Here is a 22,615-nt window from a genome sequence, read left to right on the forward strand (position 1 = left end):
CCTCTCTCCGGCTGCAAAAGCTCCCGCTAGGGGGGTTTTTTCCCTTCTTAACTATGTTATCCCATAGGCGCTACCACCGTCGCTGATGGGCTCGGCCTTGGCCGGCGGCGGGTCCGTCTTAGAGCCGGCCGGCATTGGCTCTATCGGACACGGGGGAAGCTTCTAGCAGCTTCTCACAGAAGCCACCGCTGTAGGCCCCCCCCCCGCTGCCAAAACCTTGCCACGCAAACCCATTACAGTTTCCCTCCTAAAGCGCCTCCACTCGGCCCTGATGCCTGCTGCAAAGGGTGCTGGGACAAGGGACGATCCCAGACTCCTCCCTGACAATTCATCCCCAGACCACAGCTCCCCACTCCCGAATATCCCACGGCAGGAGGCACAGTCCGAAGAGACAAAAGATCATTTTATTTGTGGACAACAGCTGCGGGGGCCCAGGACTCACAGCGCTTCAGCCAGGGAAAATGAATCGGCACCTGCAACAACAGAGTCAGAAAGCTCCCATAAAGCCAGAAGGGCAGGACGAGGCAGGGCTTTGTTCCCCTCTCCTTGGGGCACACCCTTCACGAGGAACCGTTCGTGGCAAAGATGGGCGGCAGAGCCTGGTACACACCTGGGCCTCCTGGCCTCCTGCACCCTCCTGCCTCTTCTCTTTGGTCCAGCCCCAGAAACTTCTGCCCTCTTCTTCCTCCTCGTCTCTTCCACGTGGGCCTCCTGGCCTCCTGCACCCTCCTGCCTCTTCTCTTTGGTCCAGCCCCAGAAACTTCTGCCCTCTTCTTCCTCCTCGTCTCTTCCACGGGGCTTTCACTCTCCTCCCCCCAGGCCTGTTTCCTCTTTCGCTCTCTTCTTTTTCCCTCGGCCTGGGGAGAGCCTGCAAACCTTTCCATCCCACAGAGGTATCAGCGAGGGAAAGCCACCATCCGCTGGAGTCCGTTCCCATTCGAACCACAACCGGCTCAGTTTACCTTCTTTCCCTTGAAAGGCTCGCCAGTTCTTCGGGGCGCCCCGGGGAGTCTGCCGCGCTCTCGGGGGTGCTCGGAGGCAAAGCCGCAGGTGCCTACAACAGAAAAGTCGGAGGTAGCAGGTGGCAAGAGATGACCCGGAGCCGTAAGCAGCTCCCGGACAAATTGCTACCTCAGCTCTGCAGAGGAGAGCCCTTTGGCTGCTTTGCATCCGCCACGGTCCGCACAGCGCCCCCCCCCCCACCCGCCCCCTCCAAAGAGACTCGATGAAGCTCTGATAGGAAGTAGGACCTGGGCAAAAGCCCTCGGAAGTCAGCGGCTGCTCCCCTCTGCCCTTCCGACGGTGTTTTGTGGGCATTTGGTTTGCTGGAGCACATGCCCAGTGCCTTTGAGAAACAAGCGTGCCAGTTTTCGTTACCACGGCCCATCCCGGGCGCCGGAGGAATCGCCCAAACCCGCAGCAGCTCTGCTGCCAGGCAGGGGCACAGCAGCCACTTGGCCTCTCCAGAAACTCCCCTCCCACACCAGAGACGCTGTCACGGGCTTTGGGGACCTGACCTACCTCTCCCGCGTCAGACCCCACCACCGTATCTCCCCCGGCTTCTCGGAGGACACCGAGCTCTAGAGAGGCGGGCGTGCGCGGCGAGGCGTCTGCCTGACGCTCGGGCTCTGCTCTGACCGCAGGGACGCTTTGCTCTGCCAAACGCGGGCCTCGAAAGAAAAAGCACGTGCAGCACGGTGAGGGACTTCTGGGAAGGAGAAACCAGCTCCGGCCAAAGCCCGCCGAAGCCCTACGCCACTGCTGGGCTCAGCCCTCGGCTGCCCTGTCTGCCCGCTTCGGCTCACCTTGCCGAGCAAAACAAAGCGCTCGTGCCCCGAGAGGCAGCGGCCCAAGAGAGGCCAGGGGACAAGCGGGGCTCCGAGGGCGACGCTCGCTGCCCAGCCCCGCCAGGAACGACGCCGAGGGTTCTGGCGTCCCGAGCCCCAGGCTGTGACAAGCCTCGGTCCCTCCGCTTACCTCGGGAGCTCTGCCTGGGGGCTGGCGACTCCTCGGCTGCTGGACAGCAAAGCTCAGCGGTCTCCTCCCCAAAGAGTTCCCTGCAGTTCTCCACCAGGAACTCCACCAGCACCTTCACCTGCACACATCAAAGCCTTGCTCTCAAGCCAGCTGCCGGAAAACGGGGCCGAGCAAGCGGCCTTTCCCACTCCCGACCCTCGCTCCAGGCAGGAGGCAGCCGGAGACCTCTGAGCAGCCAAGCTCGGAGGATGGGCCGGGCCGGGAAGGCCGCAGCCAGCAGGGCCAGACAGCGTACCTTCTCGGTCGCCTCCAGCATGGCCTCCAGCGGGAGCAGGTCCTCGTGCGGTGGGCTCAGCAGGCTTGGCCCCATGCAGATGGCCAGGTTGCTGGAGCTCATCCTGCTGGTGCCCGCGCTGCGGGCGATGCGCCGGAGGAGGGAGAGCAGCCGCTTCAGGAGGAGGACGTTGGCCGCGGGCAGCTTCTCGGCCACCCTGAGGGAACAGGAACGCAAGGTTCATGGAGCAGATGCTGCCCACAGCCATCCCCCAGGCTCGCCCGAGGCAGGTGGGAGGCGGCGGCTGTGTCGCGCAGCTCTCCAGGTGCTCTCGGCCAGCGCTCAGGGCTCCTGCTCAACAGGCAGGCTGCTGCCCACGCTTACGCTTTCAGCTCTGCCATCTTCTCCTCCTTGCTGGTCCTCCGCATGGCGGCCATCCAGTCCTCGTAGAGGTCGTTGACGAGGAGCTTGGAGGGGATGCTTCGCAGGAAGTCCTGCAAGGCCCGGGCCTCCAGCTGAGCCTTTGGACACTCCAGGCCAGCCAGGAGCTCCTCCGGCGGCAGCTCCCAAGCGCTCACCTTCAAGAGGATAGCCAGCAGCAGCGCCGGCTGCCTTCCCAGCTCCACCTCTGCACCGCGGTCCAGGGCCTCCCGCAGCTCCCGAAGCGCTGTCACGCTGGCAGCTTGCCGGAATATCCCCTCCGTCGATGGCCCTTCCTGCTGCAGGACAGCCAGCAGCTCCTGCAGGAGAGGCAGGAGGACGCTTGCTTGCCTGCGGAGCTGCCTTCCAACAGCGCCGGCCAGAGCGCTGCCCCAGACCTGGCTCCTTGCTGGGGCTGAAGTGCCCAGGCCCTCCTCCCCGCAGCTCCCGGGGACACCCACAGCCTCTACGGAGCACCTGGAGGGCTGGGGACCCCCTGTCCAGGCTGCCTTACCTGGATGGGCCGGGGCAGCGTGCCCTCCTCCCCGCAGACGGCTGCCAGGGGCTGGCCAAAGAGCGCCCTGCTGCAGCCGCAGCCCGCCTGCCCTGGCGCCTGGGCAGCGGCCGGGCTGCGCCGCAGAGCAAAGGGCCAGGGCAGCCGTGTCCTCCTCCTGTTCCTGCTGCTGCAGCTGCTCCCTCCTGCTGCAAAGGAAAAGAGAGCACGAGCCCCTCAATGGAGACCGCCAGGCCAGCGCTCCCGGAGCCTGCCCTGCCCTGCCCTGCCCTGCAGCGCAGCGCTGAGCGGTGCGGCAGGGGGGGCAGGGAGCCAGCGGCCGGAACCGCGGCTCTGGCTCGCTCGGAGGCTCCCGAGAGCCGGCGTGCCACCGGGACAGCCCGGCCCAGCCCTCGCCCTGCCAAGCCCCGGGGCAGCAGCAGCAGCAGCAGCAGCAGCAGAGGCTCCCTGTCCCCGCAGAACCACATCCAGCGGCCGCTGCCCAGCGGGTGTCCTTGCTCCTCCCGCCGACGTCCTCCCTCGGGCTACCGCACCTGCATGGCGACACTCAAGGGACAAGTGAGCACAGCTCAGCCGGTCGGTTGCAGGAGCTGGCCTTGCTTTCCAATACTCACCTGCTGAGCGGCAGCGTGCCCCCGCGTCGCCGGACGGGACCGGCGCGAGCCCTTGCTTGCGATCGGCCTGCAAGAAGCAGGCTGTGCTTAGAGGGCAGCCCCACAGCAGAAAGGGCCACCAGCCAGCTGCCCCCCGGCACCGGCAGCCCGCGCGCGGCAGAGCCGGGACCCTCCGCTCTCCCGGGCTCTCTGCCCCGCGCGGCGGGTTTCCTCCCAGCGCCAACAGCCGGGACGTGCCGGCGTTCCTGGGGGCTCCCCAAGCCTCTCCGCTCCCTGAGTGGCACCGCGGCACCCTCCCTCCCTCCAGCCCTCTGTCCCGCACGAGCTCGCTCCGCTCGCCGCACACGGCGGCACAGCCAGAGGTGGCCAAAAGGCCGCCGCTCTCACCTTGGCCTGGCCCTCCAGCAGCCTCTCCAGGCTCCTGGCGCTGAATGTCCTCCCCTGGCCAAGCGAGAAAGAGGGCGAGGAGCTGAGCAGCCGTGCCTCTGCTGCTCGGCAGCTGCAGGACCAGCGCTCGCTCGGGGACAGAGCCCAGGCCAGAGAGACACTCACGGCACGGCGGCGCCTCAGCTCCTTCTCCAGGACTTGGAGCGATGGGAGACGGGTCACCCGCACTTTCGCGGCTCCTTCGGGTGCCCTGTGCCACAAGAAGGGACAGGGAGAGGGCCGGCTGAGCCCCAAGACACCTCTTCTCTCTTGTCGGGGGGTGCCGCGGGGGCACCTCTCCCCAGCTGGGGAGCTGTCTTCCCCCGTCGGGCTGCGCCCGGAGCATCCCTCCCCCGGCTCACCCCAGCAGTGTGCCCAGCCACAGCTCCTTCAGTGCCCGGGAGCTGCAGACAGAGAGGAGGAGAAAGAGCGTCAGGCCCCGCTGCCCCCCAGCCCGTGGGCAGAGGCGGGCGCCGGCACAGCCCTGCCCCATGGGCAAGGAGACGGGGCAGGACGAAGCCCCGTGGAGCACAACTCGCCCGAAAGTGGCAATGCAGGAGCCGCTGGGCCAGACGAAGACGAGGGAGCTCCTGTCCACGCCGCTGCCTTCCTGCTCCTCCTCTTCTTCCTCCCCCGCCGCCTCCTTCCTGCCGCTCAGCACCCACAGCTGCTCCAGGGCCAGGCGCAGCTGTGGGCGCAGGCTGGTGCCACCTCTGCGGAGAGCAGGGGAAGGCAGGGAGCTGCATGGAGGTGGCCTCCTCGGGCTCCCCCACCTGCCCTTGGCACGGACGTGGATCGATGCGTCCAGCACCAAGGTCCCGGGGCCTGGGGCTGGTGCCCGGGTGTCCCCGCAATGGTGCCGGGGTCAGGCATGGGGCAAAGGCAGCGGGGCGCTGAGGCTCTTACTGCAACTTGGCCACCACCAGCTCCTCTTGGAGGAGGAGAAGGCGCCTCGCGCTCCTCTCGCGGCCCCGGCTCAGCTGCACGTCCGCGCTCAGCACCGCCTCGGCCTCGCTGAGAGCCTCCCTGCGGAGCAGCGAGCGGCGGGCATGAGAAAGGCTGCTGCTGCTGCTGCTGCTGCTGCTGCTGCTGCGGGGCCCGGCCGTGCCCGCGTGTCCCCAAGCCGCCCGGGGAGCCTACCTGGAGCCGCAGCAGCAGTTGGCCTGGCCCATCGCGCCCGGGACAGGAGGCCCCTCGCCGGGCACCAAGGACTCGCGCCAGCCGGCGATGGCGAGGATGGGAAGCGGGCCGCCGGTGCCGGTGCTAGTGGCTGCTCGGCCAGATCCTGCCTCCTCGCAGCCAGCACAGCTCCGTGCTGCTGTCTCTGCGGGCTGTTGGCTCCAACTGACCAACGCTGGGAGCCCAACGGAAAGTGGGAGGGGCACTGGGGGGGGCACTGGGCTGAGGGTTCTCTCCAGGATGGCCATGGCTGCCTTGCACTGGGGAGCCCAGAGCAGGGCACAGCCCGGGGCGAGGACCACCTGCCTCCACCTGCTGGCACTGCCCCTTGCCTCGCGGCTCACCGCTCCTCCCTGGCCTCCGACTCGACTTGGTGCCACCGGCCACCACCCCCTGGGGCCGGCCGCTCGGCCGCTTTCCCGGCCACTGCGCTGCTCCTCAGCCCATGGGCTCTTTGCTTTCTTCCAGTCCTCAGGCGCATCTCCCTTGTGGAGGGGCCTCGCAAGGCCACCTGCCAGCCCCCTCGGCACTTGAGGGCGCACCCCGTGGGGGCCCGACAGGGACGTCTTCTGCCTCCCCGCTTTGCTCAAGTCTTCTCTAATCTCATCCTCTGACACCTCATCCTGCCGGAGCCTCTTGCACGGAGGGCACCTCTTCTTTGCTCCAGCCTTCCCCCCGCCGGGCAGGTCTCCAGGGCCTGGGATGTCTGAAGGCTGGTCTCGCTAGGACCGTTCATGCCCCAGGACGATTGGCAGAACCTAGACCAGCCTGAAGTGCTGCCGCCGTAGCCCAGCGAAGGCCAGCAGAGTTTAAAGAGGGAGCAGCAGAAGTCCTGAAATGCAACCGTTGGATGAGCTGCATCAGGACATTTCTTCCCAGGAGCTGCTACGGGGCTGTGCTTTGCATCTGTGCTGCAAACAGCCTTGAGAACCCAAGGGGTGCGTTGGCTACTGCTGAGCAGCTTTCTGTAGAGCTGCTCAAACCAGTAAATAGCACCCACCCTGTCCAGCAGACCGTGCCAAGCAACAGGAGGAAGCTGCTTCTGGACTGCGCAGCGTCGTGGTCTGTTTGGATCTCTCACATTGGTAGGACAACGTACTCCATAAATTCAACTCTAGTCTATGAGTTCATAAAACACACAAAGAAGAATGGCAACCAAGGGCTACATCCACTTTGTCCAGACCAGTCTGACGTGTGGATTCACTCCTTCGCCAATTCATTCATTAGGTTTCAAAGTTACAAGTTCTCTAAGTCACAGCTGTAATTTGTAACTCATAACTTGCAACACGTGCGCTTACAAGCAAAAGGGCTGCCGAGCCGACGGTGATAACGCTTCCAAACACAGAATGGTGCGGGCGTCCCCTGCATCACACGGGCATGCACCGAAGCCTCGGCAGCCCGGCTGCTGCTGGAGCCGCTTCCAAAGCTTTTTGGGTGAGCTGAGGCATTTAGAGCGCCCGGCGTGGCAGTTAATCTCTGCCCTTGCCGTGAGCGAAGCGGGTCTGAGGAAACTGCCCGACAATCAGCGCGCAAGGAGGATGGCTGCAGGGGACGGCGGCTGCGTAGGGACCTCGAGCCCTTCCTGGCCATCGTGCCCTGCCTACGTCCTGCCCTTGCGCTCCCCTCCCGGCGCTCCTCCCGGGAGATACTCAAAGCTCCAGAGGACGAGGTCCTGGGCAAGCTGCTCTAGGGGAGCCTGCCTGAGCAGATGTTGGACCCAAGGACCTCCACAGGTCCTTTCCAACGTCCACCCTCCCCTCTGGGACTCTCTGCTTGGGGTTCTGGGGTGGGTTTCTTTTGCGGCCGACCCACCAAAGCTGCTCGATCGCTCCCCTCCTCAACCGGACAGGGCAGAGAAAATGTAGCGAGAGGCTCGTGGGTGGAGATGAGGACGGGGAGAGATCAGTCGCTAATTACCGTCACGGGCAAAACCGACCCAACTTGGAAAAAAAAGTCATCTCATTTATTATCAAGCAAAACAGAGTAGGGCAATGAGAAATAAAACCAAACCTTCAAACACCTCCTCCCACCCCTCCCTCCTTCCCGGGCTTAACTTTACTCCCGATTCCTCTCCCTCCTCCCCGGCCGCGGCAGAGGGGGACGGGGAATGGGGGTTGTGGTCAGTTCATCACACGGTGTCTCTGCCGCTCCTTCCTCCTCAGGGGGAGGACTCCTCACACTCTGCCCCTGCTCCAGCGTGGGGTCCCTCCCACGGCAGGCAGTCCTCCACCAACTTCTCCCACAGGAGTCCTTCCCACGGGCTGCAGTTCTTCACCAACTGCTCCAGCGTGGGGTCCCTCCCACGGGGTGCAGACCTTCCGGAAGAGACTGCTCCAGCGTGGGTCCCCCACGGGGTCACAAGTCCTGCCAGCAAACCTGCTCCGGCGTGGGCTCCTCTCTCCACGGGGCCACAGGTCCCGCCAGGAGCCTGCTCCAGCGCGGGCTTCCCACGGGGTCACAGCCTCCTGTGGGTGCCTCCACCTGCTCCGGCGTGGGGTCCTCCACGGGCTGCAGGTGGAATCTCTGCTCCCCATCATCCTTCCTCCGTGGGCTGCAGGGGGACAGCCTGCCTCACCATGGTCTTCTCCACGGGCTGCAGGGGAATCTCTGCTCCGGCGCCTGGAGCGCCTCCTCCCCCTCCTTCTGCACTGACCTTGGTGTCTGCAGAGTTTCTCACATCTCCTCACTCCTCTCTCCGGCTGCAAAAGCTCCCGCTAGGGGGGTTTTTTCCCTTCTTAACTATGTTATCCCATAGGCGCTACCACCGTCGCTGATGGGCTCGGCCTTGGCCGGCGGCGGGTCCGTCTTAGAGCCGGCCGGCATTGGCTCTATCGGACACGGGGGAAGCTTCTAGCAGCTTCTCACAGAAGCCACCGCTGTAGGCCCCCCCCCCCGCTGCCAAAACCTTGCCACGCAAACCCATTACAGTTTCCCTCCTAAAGCGCCTCCACTCGGCCCTGATGCCTGCTGCAAAGGGTGCTGGGACAAGGGACGATCCCAGACTCCTCCCTGACAATTCATCCCCAGACCACAGCTCCCCACTCCCGAATATCCCACGGCAGGAGGCACAGTCCGAAGAGACAAAAGATCATTTTATTTGTGGACAACAGCTGCGGGGGCCCAGGACTCACAGCGCTTCAGCCAGGGAAAATGAATCGGCACCTGCAACAACAGAGTCAGAAAGCTCCCATAAAGCCAGAAGGGCAGGACGAGGCAGGGCTTTGTTCCCCTCTCCTTGGGGCACACCCTTCACGAGGAACCGTTCGTGGCAAAGATGGGCGGCAGAGCCTGGTACACACCTGGGCCTCCTGGCCTCCTGCACCCTCCTGCCTCTTCTCTTTGGTCCAGCCCCAGAAACTTCTGCCCTCTTCTTCCTCCTCGTCTCTTCCACGTGGGCCTCCTGGCCTCCTGCACCCTCCTGCCTCTTCTCTTTGGTCCAGCCCCAGACACTTCTGCCCTCTTCTTCCTCCTCGTCTCTTCCACGGGGCTTTCACTCTCCTCCCCCCAGGCCTGTTTCCTCTTTCGCTCTCTTCTTTTTCCCTCGGCCTGGGGAGAGCCTGCAAACCTTTCCATCCCACAGAGGTATCAGCGAGGGAAAGCCACCATCCGCTGGAGTCCGTTCCCATTCGAACCACAACCGGCTCAGTTTACCTTCTTTCCCTTGAAAGGCTCGCCAGTTCTTCGGGGCGCCCCGGGGAGTCTGCCGCGCTCTCGGGGGTGCTCGGAGGCAAAGCCGGAGGTGCCTACAACAGAAAAGTCGGAGGTAGCAGGTGGCAAGAGATGACCCGGAGCCGTAAGCAGCTCCCGGACAAATTGCTACCTCAGCTCTGCAGAGGAGAGCCCTTTGGCTGCTTTGCATCCGCCACGGTCCGCACAGCGCCCCCCCCCCCACCCGCCCCCTCCAAAGAGACTCGATGAAGCTCTGATAGGAAGTAGGACCTGGGCAAAAGCCCTCGGAAGTCAGCGGCTGCTCCCCTCTGCCCTTCCGACGGTGTTTTGTGGGCATTTGGTTTGCTGGAGCACATGCCCAGTGCCTTTGAGAAACAAGCGTGCCAGTTTTCGTTACCACGGCCCATCCCGGGCGCCGGAGGAATCGCCCAAACCCGCAGCAGCTCTGCTGCCAGGCAGGGGCACAGCAGCCACTTGGCCTCTCCAGAAACTCCCCTCCCACACCAGAGACGCTGTCACGGGCTTTGGGGACCTGACCTACCTCTCCCGCGTCAGACCCCACCACCGTATCTCCCCCGGCTTCTCGGAGGACACCGAGCTCTAGAGAGGCGGGCGTGCGCGGCGAGGCGTCTGCCTGACGCTCGGGCTCTGCTCTGACCGCAGGGACGCTTTGCTCTGCCAAACGCGGGCCTCGAAAGAAAAAGCACGTGCAGCACGGTGAGGGACTTCTGGGAAGGAGAAACCAGCTCCGGCCAAAGCCCGCCGAAGCCCTACGCCACTGCTGGGCTCAGCCCTCGGCTGCCCTGTCTGCCCGCTTCGGCTCACCTTGCCGAGCAAAACAAAGCGCTCGTGCCCCGAGAGGCAGCGGCCCAAGAGAGGCCAGGGGACAAGCGGGGCTCCGAGGGCGACGCTCGCTGCCCAGCCCCGCCAGGAACGACGCCGAGGGTTCTGGCGTCCCGAGCCCCAGGCTGTGACAAGCCTCGGTCCCTCCGCTTACCTCGGGAGCTCTGCCTGGGGGCTGGCGACTCCTCGGCTGCTGGACAGCAAAGCTCAGCGGTCTCCTCCCCAAAGAGTTCCCTGCAGTTCTCCACCAGGAACTCCACCAGCACCTTCACCTGCACACATCAAAGCCTTGCTCTCAAGCCAGCTGCCGGAAAACGGGGCCGAGCAAGCGGCCTTTCCCACTCCCGACCCTCGCTCCAGGCAGGAGGCAGCCGGAGACCTCTGAGCAGCCAAGCTCGGAGGATGGGCCGGGCCGGGAAGGCCGCAGCCAGCAGGGCCAGACAGCGTACCTTCTCGGTCGCCTCCAGCATGGCCTCCAGCGGGAGCAGGTCCTCGTGCGGTGGGCTCAGCAGGCTTGGCCCCATGCAGATGGCCAGGTTGCTGGAGCTCATCCTGCTGGTGCCCGCGCTGCGGGCGATGCGCCGGAGGAGGGAGAGCAGCCGCTTCAGGAGGAGGACGTTGGCCGCGGGCAGCTTCTCGGCCACCCTGAGGGAACAGGAACGCAAGGTTCATGGAGCAGATGCTGCCCACAGCCATCCCCCAGGCTCGCCCGAGGCAGGTGGGAGGCGGCGGCTGTGTCGCGCAGCTCTCCAGGTGCTCTCGGCCAGCGCTCAGGGCTCCTGCTCAACAGGCAGGCTGCTGCCCACGCTTACGCTTTCAGCTCTGCCATCTTCTCCTCCTTGCTGGTCCTCCGCATGGCGGCCATCCAGTCCTCGTAGAGGTCGTTGACGAGGAGCTTGGAGGGGATGCTTCGCAGGAAGTCCTGCAAGGCCCGGGCCTCCAGCTGAGCCTTTGGACACTCCAGGCCAGCCAGGAGCTCCTCCGGCGGCAGCTCCCAAGCGCTCACCTTCAAGAGGATAGCCAGCAGCAGCGCCGGCTGCCTTCCCAGCTCCACCTCTGCACCGCGGTCCAGGGCCTCCCGCAGCTCCCGAAGCGCTGTCACGCTGGCAGCTTGCCGGAATATCCCCTCCGTCGATGGCCCTTCCTGCTGCAGGACAGCCAGCAGCTCCTGCAGGAGAGGCAGGAGGACGCTTGCTTGCCTGCGGAGCTGCCTTCCAACAGCGCCGGCCAGAGCGCTGCCCCAGACCTGGCTCCTTGCTGGGGCTGAAGTGCCCAGGCCCTCCTCCCCGCAGCTCCCGGGGACACCCACAGCCTCTACGGAGCACCTGGAGGGCTGGGGACCCCCTGTCCAGGCTGCCTTACCTGGATGGGCCGGGGCAGCGTGCCCTCCTCCCCGCAGACGGCTGCCAGGGGCTGGCCAAAGAGCGCCCTGCTGCAGCCGCAGCCCGCCTGCCCTGGCGCCTGGGCAGCGGCCGGGCTGCGCCGCAGAGCAAAGGGCCAGGGCAGCCGTGTCCTCCTCCTGTTCCTGCTGCTGCAGCTGCTCCCTCCTGCTGCAAAGGAAAAGAGAGCACGAGCCCCTCAATGGAGACCGCCAGGCCAGCGCTCCCGGAGCCTGCCCTGCCCTGCCCTGCCCTGCAGCGCAGCGCTGAGCGGTGCGGCAGGGGGGGCAGGGAGCCAGCGGCCGGAACCGCGGCTCTGGCTCGCTCGGAGGCTCCCGAGAGCCGGCGTGCCACCGGGACAGCCCGGCCCAGCCCTCGCCCTGCCAAGCCCCGGGGCAGCAGCAGCAGCAGCAGCAGCAGCAGAGGCTCCCTGTCCCCGCAGAACCACATCCAGCGGCCGCTGCCCAGCGGGTGTCCTTGCTCCTCCCGCCGACGTCCTCCCTCGGGCTACCGCACCTGCATGGCGACACTCAAGGGACAAGTGAGCACAGCTCAGCCGGTCGGTTGCAGGAGCTGGCCTTGCTTTCCAATACTCACCTGCTGAGCGGCAGCGTGCCCCCGCGTCGCCGGACGGGACCGGCGCGAGCCCTTGCTTGCGATCGGCCTGCAAGAAGCAGGCTGTGCTTAGAGGGCAGCCCCACAGCAGAAAGGGCCACCAGCCAGCTGCCCCCCGGCACCGGCAGCCCGCGCGCGGCAGAGCCGGGACCCTCCGCTCTCCCGGGCTCTCTGCCCCGCGCGGCGGGTTTCCTCCCAGCGCCAACAGCCGGGACGTGCCGGCGTTCCTGGGGGCTCCCCAAGCCTCTCCGCTCCCTGAGTGGCACCGCGGCACCCTCCCTCCCTCCAGCCCTCTGTCCCGCACGAGCTCGCTCCGCTCGCCGCACACGGCGGCACAGCCAGAGGTGGCCAAAAGGCCGCCGCTCTCACCTTGGCCTGGCCCTCCAGCAGCCTCTCCAGGCTCCTGGCGCTGAATGTCCTCCCCTGGCCAAGCGAGAAAGAGGGCGAGGAGCTGAGCAGCCGTGCCTCTGCTGCTCGGCAGCTGCAGGACCAGCGCTCGCTCGGGGACAGAGCCCAGGCCAGAGAGACACTCACGGCACGGCGGCGCCTCAGCTCCTTCTCCAGGACTTGGAGCGATGGGAGACGGGTCACCCGCACTTTCGCGGCTCCTTCGGGTGCCCTGTGCCACAAGAAGGGACAGGGAGAGGGCCGGCTGAGCCCCAAGACACCTCTTCTCTCTTGTCGGGGGGTGCCGCGGGGGCACCTCTCCCCAGCTGGGGAGCTGTCTTCCCCCGTCGGGCTGCGCCCGGAGCATCCCTCCCCCGGCTCACCCCAGCAGTGTGCCCAGCCACAGCTCCTTCAGTGCCCGGGAGCTGCAGACAGAGAGGAGGAGAAAGAGCGTCAGGCCCCGCTGCCCCCCAGCCCGTGGGCAGAGGCGGGCGCCGGCACAGCCCTGCCCCATGGGCAAGGAGACGGGGCAGGACGAAGCCCCGTGGAGCACAACTCGCCCGAAAGTGGCAATGCAGGAGCCGCTGGGCCAGACGAAGACGAGGGAGCTCCTGTCCACGCCGCTGCCTTCCTGCTCCTCCTCTTCTTCCTCCCCCGCCGCCTCCTTCCTGCCGCTCAGCACCCACAGCTGCTCCAGGGCCAGGCGCAGCTGTGGGCGCAGGCTGGTGCCACCTCTGCGGAGAGCAGGGGAAGGCGGGGAGCTGCATGGAGGTGGCCTCCTCGGGCTCCCCCACCTGCCCTTGGCACGGACGTGGATCGATGCGTCCAGCACCAAGGTCCCGGGGCCTGGGGCTGGTGCCCGGGTGTCCCCGCAATGGTGCCGGGGTCAGGCATGGGGCAAAGGCAGCGGGGCGCTGAGGCTCTTACTGCAACTTGGCCACCACCAGCTCCTCTTGGAGGAGGAGAAGGCGCCTCGCGCTCCTCTCGCGGCCCCGGCTCAGCTGCACGTCCGCGCTCAGCACCGCCTCGGCCTCGCTGAGAGCCTCCCTGCGGAGCAGCGAGCGGCGGGCATGAGAAAGGCTGCTGCTGCTGCTGCTGCTGCTGCTGCTGCTGCTGCTGCGGGGCCCGGCCGTGCCCGCGTGTCCCCAAGCCGCCCGGGGAGCCTACCTGGAGCCGCAGCAGCAGTTGGCCTGGCCCATCGCGCCCGGGACAGGAGGCCCCTCGCCGGGCACCAAGGACTCGCGCCAGCCGGCGATGGCGAGGATGGGAAGCGGGCCGCCGGTGCCGGTGCTAGTGGCTGCTCGGCCAGATCCTGCCTCCTCGCAGCCAGCACAGCTCCGTGCTGCTGTCTCTGCGGGCTGTTGGCTCCAACTGACCAACGCTGGGAGCCCAACGGAAAGTGGGAGGGGCACTGGGGGGGGCACTGGGCTGAGGGTTCTCTCCAGGATGGCCATGGCTGCCTTGCACTGGGGAGCCCAGAGCAGGGCACAGCCCGGGGCGAGGACCACCTGCCTCCACCTGCTGGCACTGCCCCTTGCCTCGCGGCTCACCGCTCCTCCCTGGCCTCCGACTCGACTTGGTGCCACCGGCCACCACCCCCTGGGGCCGGCCGCTCGGCCGCTTTCCCGGCCACTGCGCTGCTCCTCAGCCCATGGGCTCTTTGCTTTCTTCCAGTCCTCAGGCGCATCTCCCTTGTGGAGGGGCCTCGCAAGGCCACCTGCCAGCCCCCTCGGCACTTGAGGGCGCACCCCGTGGGGGCCCGACAGGGACGTCTTCTGCCTCCCCGCTTTGCTCAAGTCTTCTCTAATCTCATCCTCTGACACCTCATCCTGCCGGAGCCTCTTGCACGGAGGGCACCTCTTCTTTGCTCCAGCCTTCCCCCCGCCGGGCAGGTCTCCAGGGCCTGGGATGTCTGAAGGCTGGTCTCGCTAGGACCGTTCATGCCCCAGGACGATTGGCAGAACCTAGACCAGCCTGAAGTGCTGCCGCCGTAGCCCAGCGAAGGCCAGCAGAGTTTAAAGAGGGAGCAGCAGAAGTCCTGAAATGCAACCGTTGGATGAGCTGCATCAGGACATTTCTTCCCAGGAGCTGCTACGGGGCTGTGCTTTGCATCTGTGCTGCAAACAGCCTTGAGAACCCAAGGGGTGCGTTGGCTACTGCTGAGCAGCTTTCTGTAGAGCTGCTCAAACCAGTAAATAGCACCCACCCTGTCCAGCAGACCGTGCCAAGCAACAGGAGGAAGCTGCTTCTGGACTGCGCAGCGTCGTGGTCTGTTTGGATCTCTCACATTGGTAGGACAACGTACTCCATAAATTCAACTCTAGTCTATGAGTTCATAAAACACACAAAGAAGAATGGCAAACAAGGGCTACATCCACTTTGTCCAGACCAGTCTGACGTGTGGATTCACTCCTTCGCCAATTCATTCATTAGGTTTCAAAGTTACAAGTTCTCTAAGTCACAGCTGTAATTTGTAACTCATAACTTGCAACACGTGCGCTTACAAGCAAAAGGGCTGCCGAGCCGACGGTGATAACGCTTCCAAACACAGAATGGTGCGGGCGTCCCCTGCATCACACGGGCATGCACCGAAGCCTCGGCAGCCCGGCTGCTGCTGGAGCCGCTTCCAAAGCTTTTTGGGTGAGCTGAGGCATTTAGAGCGCCCGGCGTGGCAGTTAATCTCTGCCCTTGCCGTGAGCGAAGCGGGTCTGAGGAAACTGCCCGACAATCAGCGCGCAAGGAGGATGGCTGCAGGGGACGGCGGCTGCGTAGGGACCTCGAGCCCTTCCTGGCCATCGTGCCCTGCCTACGTCCTGCCCTTGCGCTCCCCTCCCGGCGCTCCTCCCGGGAGATACTCAAAGCTCCAGAGGACGAGGTCCTGGGCAAGCTGCTCTAGGGGAGCCTGCCTGAGCAGATGTTGGACCCAAGGACCTCCACAGGTCCTTTCCAACGTCCACCCTCCCCTCTGGGACTCTCTGCTTGGGGTTCTGGGGTGGGTTTCTTTTGCGGCCGACCCACCAAAGCTGCTCGATCGCTCCCCTCCTCAACCGGACAGGGCAGAGAAAATGTAGCGAGAGGCTCGTGGGTGGAGATGAGGACGGGGAGAGATCAGTCGCTAATTACCGTCACGGGCAAAACCGACCCAACTTGGAAAAAAAAGTCATCTCATTTATTATCAAGCAAAACAGAGTAGGGCAATGAGAAATAAAACCAAACCTTCAAACACCTCCTCCCACCCCTCCCTCCTTCCCGGGCTTAACTTTACTCCCGATTCCTCTCCCTCCTCCCCGGCCGCGGCAGAGGGGGACGGGGAATGGGGGTTGTGGTCAGTTCATCACACGGTGTCTCTGCCGCTCCTTCCTCCTCAGGGGGAGGACTCCTCACACTCTGCCCCTGCTCCAGCGTGGGGTCCCTCCCACGGCAGGCAGTCCTCCACCAACTTCTCCCACAGGAGTCCTTCCCACGGGCTGCAGTTCTTCACCAACTGCTCCAGCGTGGGGTCCCTCCCACGGGGTGCAGACCTTCCGGAAGAGACTGCTCCAGCGTGGGTCCCCCACGGGGTCACAAGTCCTGCCAGCAAACCTGCTCCGGCGTGGGCTCCTCTCTCCACGGGGCCACAGGTCCCGCCAGGAGCCTGCTCCAGCGCGGGCTTCCCACGGGGTCACAGCCTCCTGTGGGTGCCTCCACCTGCTCCGGCGTGGGGTCCTCCACGGGCTGCAGGTGGAATCTCTGCTCCCCATCATCCTTCCTCCGTGGGCTGCAGGGGGACAGCCTGCCTCACCATGGTCTTCTCCACGGGCTGCAGGGGAATCTCTGCTCCGGCGCCTGGAGCGCCTCCTCCCCCTCCTTCTGCACTGACCTTGGTGTCTGCAGAGTTTCTCACATCTCCTCACTCCTCTCTCCGGCTGCAAAAGCTCCCGCTAGGGGGGTTTTTTCCCTTCTTAACTATGTTATCCCATAGGCGCTACCACCGTCGCTGATGGGCTCGGCCTTGGCCGGCGGCGGGTCCGTCTTAGAGCCGGCCGGCATTGGCTCTATCGGACACGGGGGAAGCTTCTAGCAGCTTCTCACAGAAGCCACCGCTGTAGGCCCCCCCCCCGCTGCCAAAACCTTGCCACGCAAACCCATTACAGTTTCCCTCCTAAAGCGCCTCCACTCGGCCCTGATGCCTGCTGCAAAGGGTGCTGGGACAAGGGACGATCCCAGACTCCTCCCTGACAATTCATCCCCAGACCACAGCTCCCCACTCCCGAATATCCCACGGCAGGAGGCACAGTCCGAAGAGACAAAAGATCATTTTATTTGTGGACAACAGCTGCGGGGGCCCAGGACTCACAGCGCTTCAGCCAGGGAAAATGAATCGGCACCTGCAACAACAGAGTCAGAAAGCTCCCATAAAGCCAGAAGGGCAGGACGAGGCAGGGCTTTGTTCCCCTCTCCTTGGGGCACACCCTTCACGAGGAACCGTTCGTGGCAAAGATGGGCGGCAGAGCCTGGTACACACCTGGGCCTCCTGGCCTCCTGCACCCTCCTGCCTCTTCTCTTTGGTCCAGCCCCAGAAACTTCTGCCCTCTTCTTCCTCCTCGTCTCTTCCACGTGGGCCTCCTGGCCTCCTGCACCCTCCTGCCTCTTCTCTTTGGTCCAGCCCCAGAAACTTCTGCCCTCTTCTTCCTCCTCGTCTCTTCCACGGGGCTTTCACTCTCCTCCCCCCAGGCCTGTTTCCTCTTTCGCTCTCTTCTTTTTCCCTCGGCCTGGGGAGAGCCTGCAAACCTTTCCATCCCACAGAGGTATCAGCGAGGGAAAGCCACCATCCGCTGGAGTCCGTTCCCATTCGAACCACAACCGGCTCAGTTTACCTTCTTTCCCTTGAAAGGCTCGCCAGTTCTTCGGGGCGCCCCGGGGAGTCTGCCGCGCTCTCGGGGGTGCTCGGAGGCAAAGCCGGAGGTGCCTACAACAGAAAAGTCGGAGGTAGCAGGTGGCAAGAGATGACCCGGAGCCGTAAGCAGCTCCCGGACAAATTGCTACCTCAGCTCTGCAGAGGAGAGCCCTTTGGCTGCTTTGCATCCGCCACGGTCCGCACAGCGCCCCCCCCCCCACCCGCCCCCTCCAAAGAGACTCGATGAAGCTCTGATAGGAAGTAGGACCTGGGCAAAAGCCCTCGGAAGTCAGCGGCTGCTCCCCTCTGCCCTTCCGACGGTGTTTTGTGGGCATTTGGTTTGCTGGAGCACATGCCCAGTGCCTTTGAGAAACAAGCGTGCCAGTTTTCGTTACCACGGCCCATCCCGGGCGCCGGAGGAATCGCCCAAACCCGCAGCAGCTCTGCTGCCAGGCAGGGGCACAGCAGCCACTTGGCCTCTCCAGAAACTCCCCTCCCACACCAGAGACGCTGTCACGGGCTTTGGGGACCTGACCTACCTCTCCCGCGTCAGACCCCACCACCGTATCTCCCCCGGCTTCTCGGAGGACACCGAGCTCTAGAGAGGCGGGCGTGCGCGGCGAGGCGTCTGCCTGACGCTCGGGCTCTGCTCTGACCGCAGGGACGCTTTGCTCTGCCAAACGCGGGCCTCGAAAGAAAAAGCACGTGCAGCACGGTGAGGGACTTCTGGGAAGGAGAAACCAGCTCCGGCCAAAGCCCGCCGAAGCCCTACGCCACTGCTGGGCTCAGCCCTCGGCTGCCCTGTCTGCCCGCTTCGGCTCACCTTGCCGAGCAAAACAAAGCGCTCGTGCCCCGAGAGGCAGCGGCCCAAGAGAGGCCAGGGGACAAGCGGGGCTCCGAGGGCGACGCTCGCTGCCCAGCCCCGCCAGGAACGACGCCGAGGGTTCTGGCGTCCCGAGCCCCAGGCTGTGACAAGCCTCGGTCCCTCCGCTTACCTCGGGAGCTCTGCCTGGGGGCTGGCGACTCCTCGGCTGCTGGACAGCAAAGCTCAGCGGTCTCCTCCCCAAAGAGTTCCCTGCAGTTCTCCACCAGGAACTCCACCAGCACCTTCACCTGCACACATCAAAGCCTTGCTCTCAAGCCAGCTGCCGGAAAACGGGGCCGAGCAAGCGGCCTTTCCCACTCCCGACCCTCGCTCCAGGCAGGAGGCAGCCGGAGACCTCTGAGCAGCCAAGCTCGGAGGATGGGCCGGGCCGGGAAGGCCGCAGCCAGCAGGGCCAGACAGCGTACCTTCTCGGTCGCCTCCAGCATGGCCTCCAGCGGGAGCAGGTCCTCGTGCGGTGGGCTCAGCAGGCTTGGCCCCATGCAGATGGCCAGGTTGCTGGAGCTCATCCTGCTGGTGCCCGCGCTGCGGGCGATGCGCCGGAGGAGGGAGAGCAGCCGCTTCAGGAGGAGGACGTTGGCCGCGGGCAGCTTCTCGGCCACCCTGAGGGAACAGGAACGCAAGGTTCATGGAGCAGATGCTGCCCACAGCCATCCCCCAGGCTCGCCCGAGGCAGGTGGGAGGCGGCGGCTGTGTCGCGCAGCTCTCCAGGTGCTCTCGGCCAGCGCTCAGGGCTCCTGCTCAACAGGCAGGCTGCTGCCCACGCTTACGCTTTCAGCTCTGCCATCTTCTCCTCCTTGCTGGTCCTCCGCATGGCGGCCATCCAGTCCTCGTAGAGGTCGTTGACGAGGAGCTTGGAGGGGATGCTTCGCAGGAAGTCCTGCAAGGCCCGGGCCTCCAGCTGAGCCTTTGGACACTCCAGGCCAGCCAGGAGCTCCTCCGGCGGCAGCTCCCAAGCGCTCACCTTCAAGAGGATAGCCAGCAGCAGCGCCGGCTGCCTTCCCAGCTCCACCTCTGCACCGCGGTCCAGGGCCTCCCGCAGCTCCCGAAGCGCTGTCACGCTGGCAGCTTGCCGGAATATCCCCTCCGTCGATGGCCCTTCCTGCTGCAGGACAGCCAGCAGCTCCTGCAGGAGAGGCAGGAGGACGCTTGCTTGCCTGCGGAGCTGCCTTCCAACAGCGCCGGCCAGAGCGCTGCCCCAGACCTGGCTCCTTGCTGGGGCTGAAGTGCCCAGGCCCTCCTCCCCGCAGCTCCCGGGGACACCCACAGCCTCTACGGAGCACCTGGAGGGCTGGGGACCCCCTGTCCAGGCTGCCTTACCTGGATGGGCCGGGGCAGCGTGCCCTCCTCCCCGCAGACGGCTGCCAGGGGCTGGCCAAAGAGCGCCCTGCTGCAGCCGCAGCCCGCCTGCCCTGGCGCCTGGGCAGCGGCCGGGCTGCGCCGCAGAGCAAAGGGCCAGGGCAGCCGTGTCCTCCTCCTGTTCCTGCTGCTGCAGCTGCTCCCTCCTGCTGCAAAGGAAAAGAGAGCACGAGCCCCTCAATGGAGACCGCCAGGCCAGCGCTCCCGGAGCCTGCCCTGCCCTGCCCTGCCCTGCAGCGCAGCGCTGAGCGGTGCGGCAGGGGGGGCAGGGAGCCAGCGGCCGGAACCGCGGCTCTGGCTCGCTCGGAGGCTCCCGAGAGCCGGCGTGCCACCGGGACAGCCCGGCCCAGCCCTCGCCCTGCCAAGCCCCGGGGCAGCAGCAGCAGCAGCAGCAGCAGCAGAGGCTCCCTGTCCCCGCAGAACCACATCCAGCGGCCGCTGCCCAGCGGGTGTCCTTGCTCCTCCCGCCGACGTCCTCCCTCGGGCTACCGCACCTGCATGGCGACACTCAAGGGACAAGTGAGCACAGCTCAGCCGGTCGGTTGCAGGAGCTGGCCTTGCTTTCCAATACTCACCTGCTGAGCGGCAGCGTGCCCCCGCGTCGCCGGACGGGACCGGCGCGAGCCCTTGCTTGCGATCGGCCTGCAAGAAGCAGGCTGTGCTTAGAGGGCAGCCCCACAGCAGAAAGGGCCACCAGCCAGCTGCCCCCCGGCACCGGCAGCCCGCGCGCGGCAGAGCCGGGACCCTCCGCTCTCCCGGGCTCTCTGCCCCGCGCGGCGGGTTTCCTCCCAGCGCCAACAGCCGGGACGTGCCGGCGTTCCTGGGGGCTCCCCAAGCCTCTCCGCTCCCTGAGTGGCACCGCGGCACCCTCCCTCCCTCCAGCCCTCTGTCCCGCACGAGCTCGCTCCGCTCGCCGCACACGGCGGCACAGCCAGAGGTGGCCAAAAGGCCGCCGCTCTCACCTTGGCCTGGCCCTCCAGCAGCCTCTCCAGGCTCCTGGCGCTGAATGTCCTCCCCTGGCCAAGCGAGAAAGAGGGCGAGGAGCTGAGCAGCCGTGCCTCTGCTGCTCGGCAGCTGCAGGACCAGCGCTCGCTCGGGGACAGAGCCCAGGCCAGAGAGACACTCACGGCACGGCGGCGCCTCAGCTCCTTCTCCAGGACTTGGAGCGATGGGAGACGGGTCACCCGCACTTTCGCGGCTCCTTCGGGTGCCCTGTGCCACAAGAAGGGACAGGGAGAGGGCCGGCTGAGCCCCAAGACACCTCTTCTCTCTTGTCGGGGGGTGCCGCGGGGGCACCTCTCCCCAGCTGGGGAGCTGTCTTCCCCCGTCGGGCTGCGCCCGGAGCATCCCTCCCCCGGCTCACCCCAGCAGTGTGCCCAGCCACAGCTCCTTCAGTGCCCGGGAGCTGCAGACAGAGAGGAGGAGAAAGAGCGTCAGGCCCCGCTGCCCCCCAGCCCGTGGGCAGAGGCGGGCGCCGGCACAGCCCTGCCCCATGGGCAAGGAGACGGGGCAGGACGAAGCCCCGTGGAGCACAACTCGCCCGAAAGTGGCAATGCAGGAGCCGCTGGGCCAGACGAAGACGAGGGAGCTCCTGTCCACGCCGCTGCCTTCCTGCTCCTCCTCTTCTTCCTCCCCCGCCGCCTCCTTCCTGCCGCTCAGCACCCACAGCTGCTCCAGGGCCAGGCGCAGCTGTGGGCGCAGGCTGGTGCCACCTCTGCGGAGAGCAGGGGAAGGCGGGGAGCTGCATGGAGGTGGCCTCCTCGGGCTCCCCCACCTGCCCTTGGCACGGACGTGGATCGATGCGTCCAGCACCAAGGTCCCGGGGCCTGGGGCTGGTGCCCGGGTGTCCCCGCAATGGTGCCGGGGTCAGGCATGGGGCAAAGGCAGCGGGGCGCTGAGGCTCTTACTGCAACTTGGCCACCACCAGCTCCTCTTGGAGGAGGAGAAGGCGCCTCGCGCTCCTCTCGCGGCCCCGGCTCAGCTGCACGTCCGCGCTCAGCACCGCCTCGGCCTCGCTGAGAGCCTCCCTGCGGAGCAGCGAGCGGCGGGCATGAGAAAGGCTGCTGCTGCTGCTGCTGCTGCTGCTGCTGCTGCTGCTGCGGGGCCCGGCCGTGCCCGCGTGTCCCCAAGCCGCCCGGGGAGCCTACCTGGAGCCGCAGCAGCAGTTGGCCTGGCCCATCGCGCCCGGGACAGGAGGCCCCTCGCCGGGCACCAAGGACTCGCGCCAGCCGGCGATGGCGAGGATGGGAAGCGGGCCGCCGGTGCCGGTGCTAGTGGCTGCTCGGCCAGATCCTGCCTCCTCGCAGCCAGCACAGCTCCGTGCTGCTGTCTCTGCGGGCTGTTGGCTCCAACTGACCAACGCTGGGAGCCCAACGGAAAGTGGGAGGGGCACTGGGGGGGGCACTGGGCTGAGGGTTCTCTCCAGGATGGCCATGGCTGCCTTGCACTGGGGAGCCCAGAGCAGGGCACAGCCCGGGGCGAGGACCACCTGCCTCCACCTGCTGGCACTGCCCCTTGCCTCGCGGCTCACCGCTCCTCCCTGGCCTCCGACTCGACTTGGTGCCACCGGCCACCACCCCCTGGGGCCGGCCGCTCGGCCGCTTTCCCGGCCACTGCGCTGCTCCTCAGCCCATGGGCTCTTTGCTTTCTTCCAGTCCTCAGGCGCATCTCCCTTGTGGAGGGGCCTCGCAAGGCCACCTGCCAGCCCCCTCGGCACTTGAGGGCGCACCCCGTGGGGGCCCGACAGGGACGTCTTCTGCCTCCCCGCTTTGCTCAAGTCTTCTCTAATCTCATCCTCTGACACCTCATCCTGCCGGAGCCTCTTGCACGGAGGGCACCTCTTCTTTGCTCCAGCCTTCCCCCCGCCGGGCAGGTCTCCAGGGCCTGGGATGTCTGAAGGCTGGTCTCGCTAGGACCGTTCATGCCCCAGGACGATTGGCAGAACCTAGACCAGCCTGAAGTGCTGCCGCCGTAGCCCAGCGAAGGCCAGCAGAGTTTAAAGAGGGAGCAGCAGAAGTCCTGAAATGCAACCGTTGGATGAGCTGCATCAGGACATTTCTTCCCAGGAGCTGCTACGGGGCTGTGCTTTGCATCTGTGCTGCAAACAGCCTTGAGAACCCAAGGGGTGCGTTGGCTACTGCTGAGCAGCTTTCTGTAGAGCTGCTCAAACCAGTAAATAGCACCCACCCTGTCCAGCAGAC

General features: G+C 65.9%; 6 protein-coding genes and 1 long non-coding RNA gene across 19 annotated transcripts; all 7 read right to left on the reverse strand.

The window, feature by feature from the left end:
* Positions 1 to 242: 242 nt before the first annotated feature.
* LOC129204933 (uncharacterized) lies at positions 243 to 1,046 on the reverse strand. Its single transcript, XR_008576542.1, has 3 exons — positions 963 to 1,046; positions 611 to 876; positions 243 to 473 (listed from the first exon to the last, which is right to left on the reverse strand). It is a non-coding gene; the product is annotated as an uncharacterized LOC129204933 (long non-coding RNA).
* An 86-nt stretch (positions 1,047 to 1,132) lies between these two features.
* Positions 1,133 to 3,386, reverse strand: LOC129204592 (T-cell activation Rho GTPase-activating protein-like; the record flags this gene model as incomplete). Its single annotated transcript, XM_054820817.1, has 7 exons — positions 1,133 to 1,345; positions 1,522 to 1,670; positions 1,978 to 2,095; positions 2,273 to 2,468; positions 2,636 to 2,745; positions 2,830 to 2,991; positions 3,186 to 3,386. Coding segments are annotated over 7 exons (1,149 nt in total), but the record flags the coding sequence as incomplete, so codon positions are not given.
* LOC129204732 (uncharacterized) lies at positions 3,385 to 5,515 on the reverse strand. 5 transcript variants are annotated; one of them, XM_054821218.1, is made up of 7 exons: positions 5,366 to 5,515; positions 5,132 to 5,251; positions 4,765 to 4,938; positions 4,588 to 4,629; positions 4,352 to 4,436; positions 4,187 to 4,240; positions 3,385 to 3,866 (listed from the first exon to the last, which is right to left on the reverse strand). In XM_054821218.1, exons 1-7 carry the CDS (start codon positions 5,395 to 5,397, stop codon positions 3,402 to 3,404), a joined length of 972 nt encoding a protein of 323 aa, XP_054677193.1. In that variant the 5' UTR covers positions 5,398 to 5,515; the 3' UTR covers positions 3,385 to 3,401. The 5 variants fall into 5 exon arrangements, with proteins under 5 accessions (XP_054677193.1, XP_054677192.1, XP_054677191.1 ...); XM_054821217.1 differs by having other exon boundaries at positions 3,385 to 3,718; positions 3,800 to 3,866; positions 4,187 to 4,436; XM_054821220.1 differs by having other exon boundaries at positions 3,635 to 3,880.
* A 3,340-nt stretch (positions 5,516 to 8,855) lies between these two features.
* Positions 8,856 to 11,479, reverse strand: LOC129204593 (T-cell activation Rho GTPase-activating protein-like; the record flags this gene model as incomplete). The annotated part of the gene is made up of 7 exons (XM_054820818.1): positions 8,856 to 8,969; positions 9,056 to 9,147; positions 10,071 to 10,188; positions 10,366 to 10,561; positions 10,729 to 10,838; positions 10,923 to 11,084; positions 11,279 to 11,479. Coding segments are annotated over 7 exons (954 nt in total), but the record flags the coding sequence as incomplete, so codon positions are not given.
* LOC129204694 (uncharacterized) lies at positions 11,478 to 13,614 on the reverse strand. 5 transcript variants are annotated; one of them, XM_054821112.1, is made up of 7 exons: positions 13,465 to 13,614; positions 13,225 to 13,344; positions 12,858 to 13,031; positions 12,681 to 12,722; positions 12,445 to 12,529; positions 12,280 to 12,333; positions 11,478 to 11,959 (listed from the first exon to the last, which is right to left on the reverse strand). In XM_054821112.1, exons 1-7 carry the CDS (start codon positions 13,494 to 13,496, stop codon positions 11,495 to 11,497), a joined length of 972 nt encoding a protein of 323 aa, XP_054677087.1. In that variant the 5' UTR covers positions 13,497 to 13,614; the 3' UTR covers positions 11,478 to 11,494. The 5 variants fall into 5 exon arrangements, with proteins under 5 accessions (XP_054677087.1, XP_054677086.1, XP_054677085.1 ...); XM_054821111.1 differs by having other exon boundaries at positions 11,478 to 11,811; positions 11,893 to 11,959; positions 12,280 to 12,529; XM_054821114.1 differs by having other exon boundaries at positions 11,728 to 11,973.
* A 2,822-nt stretch (positions 13,615 to 16,436) lies between these two features.
* On the reverse strand, positions 16,437 to 19,577 carry LOC129204594 (T-cell activation Rho GTPase-activating protein-like; the record flags this gene model as incomplete). Its single annotated transcript, XM_054820820.1, has 8 exons — positions 16,437 to 16,664; positions 16,802 to 17,067; positions 17,154 to 17,245; positions 18,169 to 18,286; positions 18,464 to 18,659; positions 18,827 to 18,936; positions 19,021 to 19,182; positions 19,377 to 19,577. Coding segments are annotated over 7 exons (954 nt in total), but the record flags the coding sequence as incomplete, so codon positions are not given.
* Positions 19,576 to 21,712, reverse strand: LOC129205397 (uncharacterized). 5 transcript variants are annotated; one of them, XM_054822863.1, is made up of 7 exons: positions 21,563 to 21,712; positions 21,323 to 21,442; positions 20,956 to 21,129; positions 20,779 to 20,820; positions 20,543 to 20,627; positions 20,378 to 20,431; positions 19,576 to 20,057 (listed from the first exon to the last, which is right to left on the reverse strand). In XM_054822863.1, the coding sequence occupies exons 1-7, from the start codon at positions 21,592 to 21,594 to the stop codon at positions 19,593 to 19,595; spliced, it is 972 nt and encodes a 323-aa protein (XP_054678838.1). In that variant the 5' UTR covers positions 21,595 to 21,712; the 3' UTR covers positions 19,576 to 19,592. The 5 variants fall into 5 exon arrangements, with proteins under 5 accessions (XP_054678838.1, XP_054678836.1, XP_054678835.1 ...); XM_054822861.1 differs by having other exon boundaries at positions 19,576 to 19,909; positions 19,991 to 20,057; positions 20,378 to 20,627; XM_054822865.1 differs by having other exon boundaries at positions 19,826 to 20,071.
* Between the last annotated feature and the right edge of the window lie 903 nt (positions 21,713 to 22,615).

The sequence above is a fragment of the Grus americana genome, chromosome 3 (assembly GCF_028858705.1).
Source record: "Grus americana isolate bGruAme1 chromosome 3, bGruAme1.mat, whole genome shotgun sequence".
In the NCBI taxonomy this organism is placed as follows: domain Eukaryota; kingdom Metazoa; phylum Chordata; class Aves; order Gruiformes; family Gruidae; genus Grus; species Grus americana.